Raw genomic sequence first — 18,535 nt, forward strand, 5'->3', positions numbered from 1 at the left:
AATTCACCTTTAACTCAAATTAGAGGTGGGCAGATGGAGAAGTAACCCTTTCCCTACAGTGGTAACAAGAGGCGCAGGAGAGAGAGAAAAAGATCTTCTAACAATCCACTGAAAGAGAGAACTTGTAAGTCAGCTGCAAGTTGCAGATATTCACCATCTCAGCTCAGCTCCATGACAATTTCCATCTGCAAACATAGAGATAAGAGCACATCTCAACTACTTCTTTGCTGTCCTCTAGTGTCAGCTTCCCATGCCGAACTGTCAGAATAAACTTTTCAGTTCTGCATTTCATTTTTCTAATGAAGAAGTGACTGTCCTATTATGCACTCAGACACACAGCCTCACTGAAAGTAGGATGTGTTTGGATCAGAAAACATCAGCCTTTCCCAAACTCAAGCGCAAAGTTTGGAAACAACATCATCACAGCACTTGAATGCAACCAGCAGCTATTAAACAGATGTACTGAAGAAAAAAAAAATCACATCCAGATGGAGAACACAGCTGATTTTGCCCCCAGCTTGTCTTTAAACAAATGTTCACGTACGCAGAGTTTGCGTAGTTAACAACATAACAGAAACGTATTGCCCCCCTTGATTTACAGCAGTGCACGCAGGCTGCTCTGCTTAACAACATCCCTAGACATAATTTTAGCAAAGTAGAGCATTTCCTTAAACAGTACAATCGTCTCCGCACAGCGAGTACAAAAAATAAAAGTAAAATAAAATAAACCACCACAGAATGTCTATTTTCACGGGTTCAGAAAAACAAGAGGCGAAATGCCGGCAGCGCGGTGAGGGCCATCCGCGGGCCTCCAGCGCCCTCTGCTGGGCGCCGAGCTCACGGGCACGGCTGCACTGCCTCAGCAGCGTTAGAGGCTGCGCGCTCCGGGACAGCAGCTGCACAGACTTCAGCCTCAGGCAAGAACTGCTCTCACAGAGGCAGAATACTGGAAGCAGAGGGTGTTAACGTGCAGTGTGGTCTGAGAGCTAGGCGGAGGTCAGAGCAGCCCGATTCCTCAAGGCTCCTTGTTTTGCTTCATTTCATTTTTTCTGGGATGTTTGTGGGAGGTTGGCAGATAACACCTCGAGGACAGAAAACAGTGATGTAAATTTGCTGACCTCCGGAGATGGTATGGAGGAAAGCATAAGGATGCCCTTTTCAAACTGACTGTAAGAGTGATGCAGACTGGCATCACTGGCCAAAGGCAAGTGCCATCCTCTTGAATCCGAGTGAACAGTGACACTATGGATGGGAACATGTGACATTACGGGGGGCTTTAAAGCTCACGTGAAATAAGGAAGGAGCCAGAGTAAAACACAGGGGAAGAACCTGTGCGGTTTCTGATATTCAAGAAAAGTTAATAGTTAGGAATAGAGAATGAAAAAAGTGAAAGGACTAGAAGACATTGTTTAAAAATAAGAAAATTGGAACTAGACCATTGATGGGTAAGTGATCTGTTGGCTAAGCAATACCACTCCTGCACCACGTGAAGCCACACACTTTTCTTTCCATCACCCTAGTATTTCATACCCTTGGTGCCAACTGCAGTGGGGGTTTGGGTGACAGCACCGAGCAGCATCTTCCTCTTGGGGATCAGATACCCCAAAAGCAATTAGCAGCATCTTTCCTCTTCTGACCACACCAGGCTCTTTTCTCTCCAGAGCTCCCCCAAAGCAGACTTCCATCTGTCTGCAAAGGTAGGGTAGTTAGAAAACTACCATGCAGAGGTACACAGAAAAGGGGAAGGGGAAGGTCACCAGTCAGTCCTGGCCTGGCCAAGGTCAGATCAAACCTAGGACTCTTCCAAGTAAATTCTCTGCTACAAAATACTCTTTTCAACACAAGATACCACCATTAGCTATGCAGATTTGCCAGCCATGAACCAGAGCCTGCATGCCACACTCGGGAACATCTGCTCCAACAGAAGTGACTCACTGTCACCACTGCTGAAATGCACCACCCACTGCTTCACCGTGTTCACATCCACTGCTTGGTCTCCATTAACAGTCAGCAAGTGCCAGTGAATGTCAGTAGCATTTTTTCCACATGAAAAAATTCAGTGACAAAACTATGCCTTCTCTGAGCTTCCATGTCAGACACCATTCTGTCAGACTGCCCTCTGCTGACATCTGTCACATAGCAACAACACATAATAGAATATTGGTGGAGGGTTCAACCTTACCTGCCATACCTCCAACATCCGCTTCTGACACTGTGGCCAATATTATAAAATATGAGGTATTACTTTTGAAGCAGCCTCTGCACAGTAGGAAACTGGTGTAACATGAAGATCAAGGACCAAGCCTGTTAAGCAGTAAGAGAAAGTTACTCAAGGAAAACTAAGGTCAAGTCCCTGCAGAGTAAGAAATACAGGAGGCCAGGAAACACAAGCCTGTGCAACTTCCAAGCCCTTGCAGGCATAACTTAGTGGTTAGACATAATGGCACGAGCACATACCATCCACCTGAAAGGACCTGCCTTACTCAGCACTTTTTAGCGTAGACATTAAAAATCACAAAAACGTTTTAACGTAGACAAAAAAAAAATCACCCTATCTGAACACAAAATACAAAACAACTCCCCTGCTTGCAAGCATGCTTCTGGCACTTATCACCAACATCAGTTTACCTCCACATGCTTGAGGTTAGCTCCTCAGTATTAGGCATTATTCTAACCAAGTAATTAACAGTAACAATAAAGGATTCAGAAACACTCACTTTAATCAATGACATTGCCTTCTTTTTTCTTTTTTTTCCAATACAGTTTTTAGAACTGTAAGGAAGTTTTCATAGCTCTGGATTACAGCTGTCAACACAGAGTCATTCCAGAATTGTCACAGAGTCAACATCTGAACTGAGCTGATTTGAGCAGATTTCTAAGCCAATCTGCCTCTTTCATAGGCAAGGACAGATATGCATCCTAGGGAGAATTTAAGCGTACAATACCTTTAATTCAAGAACTACCATTTTAAGTCTCCTACAGATTCATTTGTCTTATTAAAAGGAGTAGCTGTTTCAAGTGTAAGTAGGTAAATTTAAGAATGGTATGTGCTGATCAGAAAACAGGTGTGCTCTTCATATAAAGCACAAAATATGCTTATTTAATAAAAAATTACAACCCCACCAAGACTCTACTTGAGTCACCCAAGATTTTGACTTTTTTTTTTTTTTTTACAACACAATTGCATAATTTGAGATTATTACATAGAGAAAAAATTGGCTGTAATTATCTAACACAGGATTAGCAATGCAGGGAAAGACACTTTACTGGCACCAGAAAACAAGACTTTCCTACAACAGCAAAATCAGGAGGAAAACTATTTCAGACCTCTTTCTCCCCCAAAAGACTAGCTTGGGCCTGCTCCCATTTATCACTGCCATAGGCATTTCTTTTCTCTCCTTTGTCACAGAACTCTCTCCAGCCTTCAGCCTGCATGCTAGGCTCTGCCACCCAATAGCTGTGTCCCAGCAGCCCAGTCAGACAGGAAAACTGGTCCCACAGAGCTGAGAATCATGCTGTAAAGTGGATAGAAGCAGATCTATCCGTACTGTGGAAGCATCAGGTCACCACAACCACCAAATACCACCCATTCTGCCTGCAACACTGGCTTCATTTTCTCAGCAGTTTCACTAAACAAAACACCTATCAGAAAATTATACTAATTAACTGGAGCATAAGTCTATTTCCAAGTCACATTTTCAGAATAATTAATCCATTATCTTCACCTAAGCAAATGTCTCTCTTCTGTACAAATATTATTTGTGGATACCCACTTTGGAAGGGGACAATTTAAAAAAAAAAAAAAAAAAACAGACTCAGGCAGACTCATTGAAGTATCTGTGTGTTATACCTTCATTCTCAAGCTTCTTTCTGAAATAGTTTTCCAATGTAGACAGAAATATTTTCCAACTTTTGATAACTTTTTTCACTTAAATAGCAGCTAGATTCAGTAAACTGATAACAATACAAGTTAGCTCTTACAGACAACTCATATCCATTTAAATGACATCTCTTCTTACCTAAAGCAATATAACAGGAAAATAAGCAAATCTGGTGAGGCAGTGGCCCTTCCGTCTGGACATAATTTCTGCACATCCTGGACATGATAAACATCACAGGGAACATCAATTACACCAACAGGTAAAAATGGCAATGGTAGAAAATAATCACTAGCCTTTCTACAGCGTCCTCTCCTATTACATTCAAACTGCATGTCTGCGTGTGCACGTATTGGTCCTGTCACTCAAAGCTAGATCAGTTTTCATACATAAGGAAATGCTGCAATCCACACATCTCCATTTTTTTCCCCAAGTACAGAATCCTAAATGCAGACTCTGAAAACAAGAGAAGTAAGATGGAAGGTGGATATCTCTGCAGACATTTCTCAAGAAAAAAAAAAAAAGAAACGCCCTCCTGCTAAAATTCTGAGTGATGCTTGTGTAAATTCACATTTCCTCTGGGAAATTTCAAAGATCTATACTATATAACTCTATAGCTAGAGAAGCAACATAAATCCCTTCACACAAATCTACAAAGATGCAAATCTACAGTGAATCAGAAGAAAATCTGTATCGCTTTCCTTGAACCAAGATGATGCAAACTAAAGCAATAATCATGGATATAGACTGGCTTCGGAACAAGTGGCCAGGAGCTATCTTTTTGTACTAATGCATAGAACACAACTGAGAACAGTGCACAGCCAGTCTGGTAAGAGAGAAAAATGCAATAGTTCATGCAATCGGGTCGCTCCAAAATCATCTTTCAAGCATTTGGTGTTTTTGCATCAGTTTGTCAGCTTCACCATTTCCTGGCGACAGTGGACAGTTTGCACTTCTTTGCCTCCTGAGCTGAAATAAGAAGTGCCTTACCTAGCACCAGCCAAACTATGTACCTCCTCATAACTCCTAAGGGAAACTCCAACTCTCCTACTGACCCAGGTTCCAACAGTCTAATATGAAAATGCTTCTCTGGACACTGGTAATCACACTTGCTGCTGAAAAACACTCATATGACCTCAAAGCTGTATAAGAGTCCTCATTGATCGGCGTAGAAAAAAGCATACGAAAATTTGCCCTTCCTAGTACAGAAAGGAACATTATTTCTCTGTAAAAATCACGTTATTGCCAAGGGACTAAGTAGTTGTATACAAAGTGAACATCTAAAGAACATGCATACAGAAACAAGCCTAAGTAAGCAAGATGGCTCTCAGGTGTCCTTGATTTTAGAAACACATGTTACTGCAGACTCAAGGAGATCTCACATCTCCATTATGCAATGGCAACAGGCTTTGGTAAGCACTGAATCTATAATGGAGCAGTACAGTACACTGACAAGCTGGCTTAAGTTTTTTTCCATTTTTGTCTGAAGGTCTTTCCTAGATGGCAACACAAGCCCCAAAAGACAAGCCCCAAAAGTTGCTTTCAAATCTTTAAATCCGGGGTAGAAGAAAGCTGTCAATACTCACTGATGCTTCACACAGTGCCAGACCACCTTGCAAATTACTGCAAGCATCTGTCTAGCAAATGTTAGCCAGAAAAATCTGGGGAAGGCTGAACAGAGAAATCCTGAGAACAGAACCACCTCGCTCAAGCTGCAATATAGCTCACTTGATGATTGTAACAGCATGAGAAAACCTGACTAACACTCAGCCTATTTATCACCCTAATGAGTCAATAATTCTTGGTGCTCAACAGCTATAGTCCTTAATCAGACCAGAACTTTCATGCAGCTGAAGAAATTGATTTAACCACTGTCTAGCAGCAAGAACAGGGAAAAACAAAGACAGCCTTAACTAACATGCTTCCCAGTTTCTAGCAGTCATCAGTTGAAATGTAATCAAAGTTAAGGCCCTCATCACAAATAAGAGACTTTTTTTTTTTTTCTCCTCCAGAGGTAATTGCACAAGAGCATAACATTTTATTTCCATGATGCTCGATTACATTTTTCAAAGACTGGGAATAAAGAACAGCAAAAGTTTACCTTAGATTCCTGATTGGGTCCAATATGCATCAGTGGATCACTTCATTGTAAACAACACTCTCTTCAGATGACAGCTTCTTTCACGAGAGAATGTCGTGCACAAGTAAGGAAGGTCTGCAGGTTCCAGATGATGTAAAGGAGCTCTGGTGCCCTACTATAAAATGCACCCTTCATAACAGCAGACAGTGCAAGCCTTCATCAACAGATAAGAAAAACAGTGAGTGACTTAACTGTCTTCCCTTTTAAAACAGTGGAGCGTCAAGGTTTTCTGTCAATAAAGACAGGATTGAGTAGAGAAATGGCAGCAATTATTTTAGGCCCAGTGCTGACAAACTCTCCAGTGGACAGTCTTTAAAACTCAAATTTTGAGAGAACCTGATGAAGAAATGGACAAACTTAGTCACAGTTAAGCTATTAGTGGAGACACTACTGCTAGCAGTGAGCTAATTAAGCAAAAGAAACAAGGAGAGGCTGTATTCTGGGAATTGATAGTTCAGCTGCCCTGGAGAGTAACAAAGCCATACTAGAGACATACTAACTACGTACTAGAGAATCCAGTATCATTTTGCTTTACATCTTCACACACAAAAGGGAGGCATGCAGTGCAAACAAATGCTTTCATGCATTTTATGAAAGTAAAATACAAAAAAATCTTGTTTCAAGTGACACTGTGACACTTCTCAGGAAAATGTAAAATCAGTAGAAAATGGAGTTCTTCAGCTGACAAGACTACAGAACGAACTTCTTAAGGGGCCAAAAAAAGAGCCAATGTGTTACTCAGACTCACTGCAGGTGAACATAAGACAATCCAAATCCTCAGTGAAAACATCAAAGCTTCCTCACTTCCACCTCTTAATGCAGAGAGGTGTAAACTGAATTAACAGAGCAGGCTGCTAACTATTTACAGTAAGGGCTATGCAGATCTTTGATAACAGCTCCTGCACTAGCACGAAAGGCCAAAATAATTTCTTTCCCAAAGCATTAATTATAGAAGTGATGTTTTCTCTTGTTTAATGACAAACATTTAAACATACATAACATACATGGTCTATGTAGCAATTTGCATAATCACAGAATGGCCAGGATTGGAAGGGACCTCAAGTATCATGAATCTCCAACCCCCCTGCCACATGCAGGGCCACCAACCATCCCACCTAATGCTAGACCAGGCTGCCCAGGGCCCCATCCTACCTGGCCTTGAACACCTCCAGGGATGGGGCATCCACAACCTCTCTGGGCAGCCTGTTCCAGTACCTCACCACTCTCTCTGTAAAGAATTTCCCCCTGATGTCCAACCTACATCTCCCTTCCCTCAACTTAAAACCATTTCCCCTTGTCCTGCTGTCACTCACTCTTTCAAAGAGTTGATTCCCTTCCTGTTTGTAGGCTCCCTTTAGGTACTGAAAGGCTGCAATGAGGTCACCCCACAGCCTTCTTTTCTCCAGGCTGAACAAGCCCAGCTCCTTCAGCCTGTCCTCATAGGGGAGGTGCTCCAGTCCCCTGATCATCTTCGTGGCCCTCCTCTGGACCCTCTCCAACAGCTCCCTGTCTTTCTTGTACTGGGGGCTCCAGACCTGGACACAGTACTCCAGATGGGGCCTCACAAGAGCAGAATAGAGGGGAACAATCACCTCCCTGTCCCTGCTGGCCACCCCTCTTCTGATGGAGCCCAGGATACCATTTGCCTTCCGAGCCACAAGGGCACACTGCTGGCTCATATTAAGTTTTTCGTCAATCAAGACCCCCAGATCCTTCTCCACAGGGCTGCTCTCAAGGACCTCTCCTTCCAGTCTGTATGGATGCCTGGGATTCCTCCGGCCCAAGTGCAAAACTCTGCACTTTGCCGTGTTGAACCTCATCAGGTTCACCCAGGCCCACCTTTCTAGCCTCTTGAGGTCCCTCTGAATGGCATCCCTTCCTTCAACTGTGTCAACCGCACCACTCAGCTTGGTGTCGTCAGCAAACTTGCTGAGGGTGCACTCGATTCCGTCATCGATGTCATTGATAAAGATGTTAAAGAGGACCGGTCCCAAGACAGACCCCTGGGGGACACCACTCGTTACTGGCCTCCACCTGGACACAGAGCCATTGATGACCACGAAAAAATTAGTAAAAATTAGTAAAATTAGTAGTAAAACAAATTAGTAGCAAAATAGGTGTATCCACATGCAACTTAGTAGCTAAGATAGGCAGTAGATCCTGCTGAGCAGATGCAACAACAAAAAAGAGTAAGTTTTACAAAGGTATCAAAGTTGCTTTAAAAAAACACTTGAGAAGGGAAAGAAAAAGAAGGTACTTAAGGCATAAAAGTAGCAAAGATATCATTATTGGTACAGCAATTTTTTCTTCAAAAAAAAATTATCCTCTTAAATTTAGACATGAAAACAATATATTTAAAAACACTTAGCCAAAGCTAACCACACCACCATTTGCATGACTGCTCCAAAAAAAAAGAAAAGAAAATAGAAAACAACTTCTTAAATAAACACCTTATTTTAACTAAACAGGCATATATATTAAATGCACACGACATCTTTGGCCAGAATTGTTAGATGTCACCTTACAAAATGTCTTTCCCTAAAAAGGGCCAAACAAGAAAAAAAAAAATCCCTTTTTAATAAATATATTTTCTTTAGAGTTTAAAATTGTGAAGTATTTACATAAAAAGTAGTACAATTCAAAAATATCTTAAGGAAGGAATGTCTATACATAAGCTGAGTTATAAATATGCATGACATCACTAAGAGCAGCTGTGCTTGTGCATTAATGCTGCAAAGTTTGTACCACCTTGCAGAAAATACTTTTAAGAAATGTAAAGAACTAAATAAGCTAGAAATAATACTAGTTTTAAAACATGTTAAAGATATACTTCTATTGCTATTAAAGCAAGATCTAATGATAAGAATAGTTCATCATTCTGAAATGCAGTGATTACTACTAGTGTACATTTAATATAAATGCAAACAAAGTTTACTAGTCTTAAAAACAACGCTCTTGATGCTATGTGCTGAGAATACTCCATATATCAGTTTATTTTGCATGTAGAGGACAAAATCTAGTCAGTGTAATAATTTTTCTGCAAGTAAATAGTAAATAGTAAAGTGCTTATTTTCCCATGAGAGTTTGTTCAGTGTGAGAATACTGGGTCCTGCAATGTCCTATAAAGCTTTCAATTTAAAGGTTAGTTATAAAAATAAAAAAAAAAAATAAGGAAAAGAGTTTTAATGCCCCTTGCTCATTTTAGCAGACATGCAATTTGCCCTTTTCACATATAAAGTGGACTCAAGAATTTCCACTGTAAGAAAAAAAATGATTTGGCAAGCCAAACACTGTGTCAAGCTGCCTGTTTTATCTCTGTAGATGTGGATATTTTAAGACAGAAGATCTGCAAGACATTACACAATTATTCTTGCTTTTATTATTAAATGAGAAAGTCTGAATTGTTACATTGTCACATTGCTAGTCAAAAATGCTGCAGCGATGAAGACAGTCAATGCTGGGTCAACCCAAGTCCTTGTTCTACAACATTCGTTTACAAAGAAATTATAGTCATGTTCAACACACCCAACACAACATTCTTTGCTTTCTTCAGAGTGCAGTTCCATCATTCTTCCTCTAGCAGGGCATGTTACTACATATATTAATTTTTTTTTTTTTTGGACAATACATCCCCATATTTTCTTAGTATCAAAACAAGTTTCTAGAGATGTTACAGAAATCTTCATACATCATCATCATCTGATGTATCACTGCTGCTTGTCTCAGAATCTTCATTTTCCAGAGCAGGTTTGAAAGTGCTGTTTTTCCAGGGGCTAAATTTAAAATTACAGATGAGGCCGTTTTTCAAAATGCCATTTTTCCGTAGACCATTTTTTCGTAACTAAAATGGGAAAACAAGATGTTTTTAGGGAGAGGAATAGCTACACTCAGCAGTCCACTGAATTTCAGCATTCTCTGTATTCTAATGTATGGGCTGCATTGGATCCACAGCATTATCGGTTATACATGCACACAAAGAAAAATTCATCTGAGAACCTTCACTTCTGGACCAGTTAACTGCCTCCCAGAGCTTCTCCAATTGCACTAAGCTAAGCTCCTGCAGTGATCAAGTATAATCTCTCCCCATCCACTTCTCAGATGTTCTCCCCACTACCCCTCCCATATGACCTCTCCTGTGACACGGTCCCTTTTTCAGAAAAACAAAGCAGAATGCCTAGATCACCTAGTGAATTGCACTTTGCTCAATTTCCAGTGAAGAAAGACAAGGAAGTTGAAACCATGACCGAAAAATTCCCTTTCCTCAGGTTGAGCTGAAGAGCTAGAAGTCCTGTGCAAACCTGCAACTTGAAAATAAGCGCTGCTTCCCCTATCTTTTTAAACCAACTGTTCTTCTGAAAGGTCAAAGGAGACAAGAAAGGAAAGAAAAAGGGTACTGAAATAACACCATCTCTAACCATCAGAACTACTGGAGATTCTCTTCAAGATTAGGTACTTAGAGTAGCCAACTCTAGTAAGTTTGTAAGAGGACATTAGTGTAGCATTACCTGTTCACTAATGACTTGGAACTCCCTCATCTCGTCTTCTGTCAGTGGAGCATATATTTCATCATTTTCACTATCTTCCTGCCAGCCCATTTCCTTTAACAACCTTAGAAATAAAGTAAGAAACATGAGGGAATTTCTACACACACAAAGGCATTTAAGCTCTTCCTATACAGGTATGTAAAAATATGTAATAAACGTATTAGTTCACCATTTTTCAAAACAGATTTCTAACCCAGTTTTATGCAAAAATTTAAAATAAGTTCTATAAGCATGAAGTTAGCATCAACTGTGAAGGATCTGATATTATGCCACTATATGTTTGGGTTTAAAAGCTGCAAAAACTAAGCGTTAAGAACGTGTTTTTTAGATAAAGTATTAATTTCAAGTGAATATCCTCTCCATCACTTGCATATGTCAAACACTGCATTTCCTGCCATCAGGTTTCACTTGCCAAATAGATGCAGCTCCCTCAATAAATCTAATGAACACACTGGCACAGAAGTCAAATGTCCTCACTCCAGGATCATTTCTAATCAGTGACAACATTCCCAGACATAGCTGCTCTTAGCATAAGATGATGAAACTTTCAAGTAAACTCTAATGGAAATCAGCCATTAAAATATAAATATATATATAGCGATATATTACATTATATATATAAAAACAGATATATATATATATATATGTTTTCCCTATTCTGTTTCAGTTGGATGGGTGCTCTCCAGGACTGCAAGAATAAATAAAGCAAAAGAGAAAACAATTTGGAACATGTACAGATTCAGCTGTTGATGCATAGGGTTTCTCTTGAAAGCTTATCCATTGTTGGCACACTGTGGACTTCACAGCATATCAAATTGCAATCTGTGTTCTCAAGATACATGTTATCCAAGGGAAATGACTTGAGTACAAGCAAGTGACCTTGGCTACCACTACGATATTCATCATATTCCTAAGGTTCAAGATGGAAGAAAGTAATGCCTTCATTTTAAGGTGAGACATCTACCTAAGGTAGAGAAGAAAAAATATACTTCTGATGGAGCAGTAGTGTACCTCCTCAAAAATAGTGTTAAGAGAAAAAGATTCACACTGAGGCAGTCTGCAGACTTCTTTTCTGGATAACAAAGCAGCTATGAAAAGTGCTGGTGATGTCCTTCCATGTGACTACAGCTACGAGCAAGTTTTGGGATATGGGGAGGAAAAGAAACAGAGACACACCTTTTGGATGATTACAGTTGAGGTATCCAAGGATGAAATAATCAAAGTGTTTCAGCCAGTGCCAAAAATGGGACAAGAATAACCAGGCACAGAGAAAATACATTTAGATGTGAAGATATTGTGGAAACAGGGTTGATCACAGGCATGTCCAACCCACAGGTTGCATGCGGTCTGCCCCCTGCCCCAGGCCATCACAGTGACAGCCTTTCCCTGCTGGGCAGGCCAGTCCAACCCCAGGCACACACCCACTGCTCAGCAACAAGAAAACAGCGTGCAGTCAGCACTGTCTGGGCTGAAACCAAGGAATGGGGGGGTGCAAGTTACAAAAAATAATGCATTTTGATACACTAGCTAAGCACGGTGAACAGCAAGAAGTATGCAGACATTTTCTGTTTAGAGAAAGAAATTTGAAAGAGGTTTCAAGATTGCCAAAACAATCATCAGTTTATGTTTGTGACTCCATTTTCTGCTAGCAGAAATAGACTACCTGTTAATTTTCAAATGAACTACATAGAGCTGCAATCAGATATTCCAATTAAAAATTGGATCATGTCTCATGATTAGGCTTTCCTCTAAGTTCTATCTTAACAAAAAAAAATCTCCCTCACTTCAGAGTCATGCCTTACTCAGTCACTGCTTTTTGGTAGTGCATATGTTTATGAACAATTATTTTTAAGGATGAAGCACTGGAAGAGCAAAATTTCATCAAAAATCTCTGATGAACACCTTAAGAAGAATCGGAACCACTTCCATCAACCAGCCTGATGCATTTATTTTACAAAAACAGGGTCAAATATTCCACTTATTTTATGGTTTCGCTCCTCTTTCTTTCCATAGTGTTTTCATAAAAGTATTAAAAATTGAAATATTTTCTTACTATATATATATGTGTGTGTGTGTGTGTGTGTATGTATATATGTATAAGTAAGAAAATATTTATATATGTATTTGGCTGCTCCAAAAGTAATGCTTCATATTTTATTATACTTGTCCATAACACCACAAGCAGATGTGAGTGGTATGAAAGTAGAGATTGAACCTTACCACCAATATTCTGTTACATTTTGTTGCCACGTGACAGACGGCAGTAGAGGGACAGTCTGACAAAATGCTGTCATGGAAATGTCATGGAAATGCGAATGAAGCAAAGTGTGTCACTGAATTCCTCCACGCAGAAACAACAGCACCCACTGATGGGTTCACGCGAGGGAGGTTCACGCGAGGGAGGTCACGCTTGACCAATGTGGTAGCCATCTACAACATCATTAAGGGCTGGGTGGATAGGGAGAGTGCAGTGGATGTAGTCTACCTTGATTTCAGCAAGGTGTTCGATACTGTCTCCCACAATATCCTTACAATGAAGCTGAGGAACTGTGGGATAGATGAGTGGACAGTGAGATGGGTTGAGAACTGGCTGAATGGCAGAGCTCAGAGGGTCGTGATCAGTGGCACAGAGTCCAGTTGGAAGCCTCTATCTAGCAGTGCTCCCCAGGAGTCGATGCTGTGCCTGGTCCTGCTCAACATCTCTATCAATGTCCTTGATGAGGGGACAGCGTCCACACTCATCAAACTTGCTGACGATCCAGCAAGACCTGGATAGGCTGGAGAACTGGGCAGAGGGGAACCAGATGAGGTTTAACAAAAGCAAGTGCAGAGTCTTGCACCCAGAGAGGAATATCCACATGCACCAGTGCAGGTTGGGGGATGATCTGCTGCAGAGGCACTCTTCAAAGTGGGACCTGGGTACCCTGGTAGACGACAGATGGGCCAAGAGCCAGCAGTGTAACCTGGTGGTCAAGAAGGCCAATGGCATTAAAAGAGCATGGCTAACAGGTCAAGGAAGGTGATCTTCCCAATCTATTCTGTCCTGGTGAGGCCTCACCTGGAATACTGAGTTCTGTTCTGGGCTCCTCAGTACAAAAAGGACAGGAATCTCCTGGAAAGAGCCCAGCAGAGGGCCACAAAGATGATAAAGGGCCTGGAGCATCTCCCCTTCACTGAGGAGAGGCTGAGCAATCTGGGTCTGTTCAGTCTTGAGAAAAGAAGACTCAGAGGGGATCTGATTAATGTCTATAAATATCTAAATATTTTTGTAGGAGGCAAAGGGACAAGGCCAGACTTTTTTTCAGCAGTGAGTGGAGACAGAACATGGGGAAATGGCCACAAACTGAAGCATAGGAAATTCTGCACAAATGTGCATACAAACTCTTCACAGTAAAGGTGATGGAGAACGGGAGGAGGCTGCCCAGCGAGACTGTGGAATCTCCTTCTCTGGAGATATTCAAGATCTGCCTGGACAACCATCTGCGCAACCTGGTCTAGGGAGCCTGCTTTGGCAGGGGGGTTGGACATGATGATCTCTAGAGGTTCCTTCCTCCCTTCTACAGTTCTGTGATTCTGTGATATATCTGGAGACTGTGGATGTGAGCACAGTAAGGCAGTGGGTGGTGCTTTTCAGCAGTGACAACAGCAACCATTCTCTCTGGTGCAGGTTCTGACAAGCATGCCATGCTGGCAAAAATGCAAAGCTAATCATGGTGATTATGTTGAAAAAGCACGTCTGTAGCTGAGAACTTTCCCTATCAAACAGAGTTGTTGTGCTGATTGTATCTGTTGCAGTTTCCACGGAAATAAATAGGAGACATTACATTTCGAGCAACTCATTCCTCTTCAATAAGTGTCGTTCAGGCAAGCTAAAAGGTTGGACACCCATGGTTTATTTTACGGCAAAGACACTGTGGCATTTAATGATGTTCACATATTCTCTCACTGAAAAGATTCTGTCTAAAGAATAAGCACCTTCTTCAGGCAAACCAAACACCTGTAGACCTTGTATCTTAAAAGAAATAAAAGCTGTTTCACAAAAAGTAAAAAGGGTTCTAATACTATATGCCAGAACTGGCACAGGAAACTGACACTCAGAGTTGGATAACAGTGAATATATTAAAATAGAGGTTGTAAGATGATTCAAGTTGATGCCTGATGTAAAACCTTGCCTAGAAAAATTCTAGGTCCAAATACAACACAAGTGCAGTGAATAAATGTGCAAGTGACTAAAATGATATCATTAACCATTATTAAAATCACATTAAAAGCCCAGAACTGTAGTAGAGGGAGAGAACAGTACTACTGAGTCTGCTTTAAAAAGTTAACAGGACAATAATGGAAATTGCATCCTGTGTATTGTTTAGACACGATTAGACAATGTGATGCTAGGAAAAGTGATACTGTCAGAAAGCAGAACAAATAATATGTATGTCATCTAAAATTTTTGTGACAAAATATATCCACTTGCATGCACATACAAAAAAATACTTTCAGTGATATAGTTTTAGCAACAATTATTTTTTATAAAGTTTTACTGCAAGCATGCTAGAATGTTAACAGTATTATGTATAATTAAGTGGATAGCTACACTGCTTCTGTTAATATAAGTAAAGTTGAGGATAGTAGCTAACTAACTTAAGCAACATCATCTAAAGCTGACAGGACCGCTGCATCTTTAAAGCAACATTAGGAACTACACATAAAAAACTACACTTCAGTTTAACAAACTTCACACCAGCAGGATAAGTACATAATCAGAGCACAATGAAGCCTTCTGTAGCAGAAGGAAAACCCAAAACACATTTTGCACATGTGCCAATTCAGTTATTAGGCATGCACAAGCTTCCAGTGAGTTGGCCACTTCAAATCAGATTTCCTCTTAAAGGCCTACTGCAACACCTGTTTACATGCCACAGGTCACAGTCAAGAGCCTAGTGCAGAATACAGATGCATAGTATCTCTGGAATATCACAGAGAAGCTTGCCTAGAAACCCTATGAAGGCGATTCAAAGTAATTTATATTAACCGAGAGTTAGGTTAAACTTCTATCTTCTAGTCAAAAATTACTGCCAGCAGCCACTAGCAGCCCAAGTTCTGTCTCCATAGCCAATGGGTGGGAGAGGAATAGCATACAATCACTGTAGAAAAGATTGTGATTTCCTTAGTTACCAGAAACAGTTTAAAAGAGCTCACAACAAGCTCATCTCCATACTTGGGCTATGACTTCCCAGCAGGGCCATTCTCATCTCTATCATGTTACTATTAACTTCAATCCTTGGAATTTATTTTTCCCTTTCCACTGCACTGACTTACAATCCCACTAACCACATCAAACAGCTATAAAAATAATCTTTTATTTAGCAACAAGGAAAAAGTGGCTGGAGTTTCACATAATATACAGTATTTAAAGCATCATTAGAAGAGAATAGGAATGATATGCACTGTTCCTCTGAGATATGCAGATCCAGTTGCTTTTCTTTTTTTTTTTTTTTTTTTTTTTTTTTACAAGGAAATAAATTCTTAGTAAAGCAGGTTAAAGATGACAATATATATAAGGTCTATAGAAATAAAGTAATTCCATGTTAAATTCGTACTGCTAAACTTAAATCTTTTACAGTATGCTTAAAATACGTTTTGTGTTCTCAATTATCACATTCTGAATTCTAAGCTAGTAAGAATTTAAGACATGATTATATACGACCAAGAAACATTTTATGTAAGAAGCACATACCTATGCTCTGCCTCAAGCGAGCTTGAAAGAATATTTGCCTGAGGAAAAGCTGAAGATCGAATGACCTGTTGAGATGTAATTGAAGCATTGCCATTCTCTTGTGGAATTTCATTTTCAAAGTTTCGGTTTATATCTCTCTCATGATGAGTACTGTTGCTGTTATGCAAGTTAAGGGAGTCACCATCCTGTTAAAATATAATATATATATTGCATAGTTCACAAGTAAATTCCATTCTGAAAATGCTGCAGTTGACTGATTCTGCTGAATTTAAATGGAGAATTACATTTCAATAGCATTACAATACATGGACACTACACAACTCTTAAGTTATACCACTGAACTAGTAAAGTAGAAAGCAAGTCCCGTGCTCTGCCTCAAACTTTTCTGCAAAGTTTTAAACATATTTTAAAAATTCAAGCTTATTTGTAAGTGTATGAAAAATATCTGTTGAACTTAAAAACAAGGTTCCTAATTTAATAAAAATTCTGTGTGACTGGCAAAGTTTGAAAGCACAAACTACTGGGTTTAAATTGCAGGTCACAGCCATCAGGTATCAACCAGAAATCTCACCTTCAGCATGTTCAGGAAGACTGAATGCTGTGCCCTACAGTCATATTACACCCACAGTACTTCTCATTCTGTTACTGCAGTGGTAACTTACTAGCCATGACATAAGAACTTGGAAGAGAGTTTGTTAAGGAAACAAATTGTTAGGGCACACACAGCTTTTTAAAGTTCTTTAATCCTATAAACCTAAAATGTTTCTTTGTATTCTACTCTTCCAGCATTTCTAATTCTTACTCAGTACACTTAGCCAAACAGCCTTGGAAGTCTTAGCAACTAAAAGAACAAAGAAGCAAGCATGATTAAGCTACCCCCTTTTTTACAACAGAAGCCTCAGAGCTGGCATAAAACACTGCTATCCATAGCAGGAGGTAACCACTCAGTCAGCAAGTTTTGCATTGCAAGTAATCCTATTTCTGAATATAGAATTGAGCGCATAAACAGCATTCCCCTTTCACTCAGTGGTAGCTGCTTCCAAAACACTTCAGAATGCACACCAAAGATTTCTTAAAATTTAAAAATGATATCCCAGTAAATATATAATCAGCTGTTAAATCATAAACATGGAGAATCTAACTCAGATTATCAGAGAACATTCATAAGAACATTAAAGAACTCTAAGAATGTATTAAATGTACTGGGGCAAGAGAGCTTCCTCCAAGCATGACTCAGCTGCCCATCACCATCTGCCACATTATTTCAGTCCCCACCACTGTGGAAAGTAAGACAAGTACTACTGGTACATGATTGTTTGTTTTGTTTTTTTAAACTTCAACTTCCTTCCATTAAACATCAATGGCAACAAGATACACGTAATTACTAAATACTCCAAGCTGAATACAAATGTCCAAGGATATTATGACTTCTACTGCTAAAAATGCTTTTTTTCCACCCAAATACACTGTCTCTGAATAACAGCTATGTACAGTGGGACAATCAAATGCATTTGAACTTCAAGTACCATGAAGATACTAAGAACTCAAAACAATTCCAGGTACTCAAACTCCTATAAGGTTCACACAGTAATTTCCACTGTTCCACACTGTGTTTTCCAAGATCTTTCTAAGCTTCAATCAAAACCTCTTTGCATTTCTTAAACACCACTGCATCCGACGTCTTAGAGTGCATAGAAACAGAATGTCTAATGAAAAGATGCAGCTGATACATACAGTCAAGTTTTATTTTGCCCAAAATCAAAACAAGGTCAGAAAAGTCAGTTTCACTTTCAGGAGCAATGCACAGTTGCACCATTCCTTTTTCCATATCTCGGAATCTACATAATTCTTCTTCAAGACTAATTTTTGTTATATTGCTCATGTAATCGCTTCACCTAAATAACATATTACTTACTAATACCCATACTACATAAGCTAACCCTGCTTATGGCTTGTTACTTCCTGGTAGCAGAGACATGAATACTCTCAATGCCAGCCAGGCAGAGTGATCCAACAAGAAAGAAACCTGACAAATTAATATATACAGCATAGATTTCCTAGGTATCAATCAGGAAGCAGAAACAGGTCCCTTATACGTGCATAAATAAAAATACTGCTCCTATGACTACATTAACAACAGAGAGAGCTTCTGGGTATTTAAGAAGTCTTATTAAAAAGGAAACAATCTGAAAAGCAGAACTAAGTTTTTCCATTACTTATTTTTCTAGGATTATTAACA

General features: G+C 39.8%; 1 protein-coding gene and 1 long non-coding RNA gene across 5 annotated transcripts in view; both read right to left on the minus strand.

Annotated features, from left to right (window-relative positions):
* Positions 1 to 672: 672 nt before the first annotated feature.
* LOC149913085 (uncharacterized) lies at positions 673 to 8,099 on the minus strand. Its single transcript, XR_016462060.1, has 3 exons — positions 5,980 to 8,099; positions 4,020 to 4,096; positions 673 to 2,304 (listed from the first exon to the last, which is right to left on the minus strand). It is a non-coding gene; the product is annotated as an uncharacterized LOC149913085 (long non-coding RNA).
* A 1,275-nt stretch (positions 8,100 to 9,374) lies between these two features.
* GPBP1 (GC-rich promoter binding protein 1) overlaps positions 9,375 to 18,535 on the minus strand; it is a 36,784-nt gene continuing 27,623 nt past the window's right edge. For all 4 annotated transcript variants that reach the window (XM_090130853.1, XM_090130851.1, XM_090130852.1 and 1 more), the window contains 3 exons: positions 16,297 to 16,481; positions 10,524 to 10,626; positions 9,375 to 9,859 (listed from right to left, as the gene is read on the minus strand). In XM_090130853.1, the coding sequence (XP_089986979.1) occupies positions 9,701 to 9,859; positions 10,524 to 10,626; positions 16,297 to 16,481 (447 nt within the window). In that variant the 3' untranslated portion in view covers positions 9,375 to 9,700. The remainder of the gene's footprint in view (positions 9,860 to 10,523; positions 10,627 to 16,296; positions 16,482 to 18,535) is intronic.

Source organism: Phasianus colchicus, chromosome Z, assembly GCF_987193195.1.
Source record: "Phasianus colchicus chromosome Z, bPhaCol1.hap1.1, whole genome shotgun sequence".
In the NCBI taxonomy this organism is placed as follows: Eukaryota; Metazoa; Chordata; class Aves; order Galliformes; family Phasianidae; genus Phasianus; species Phasianus colchicus.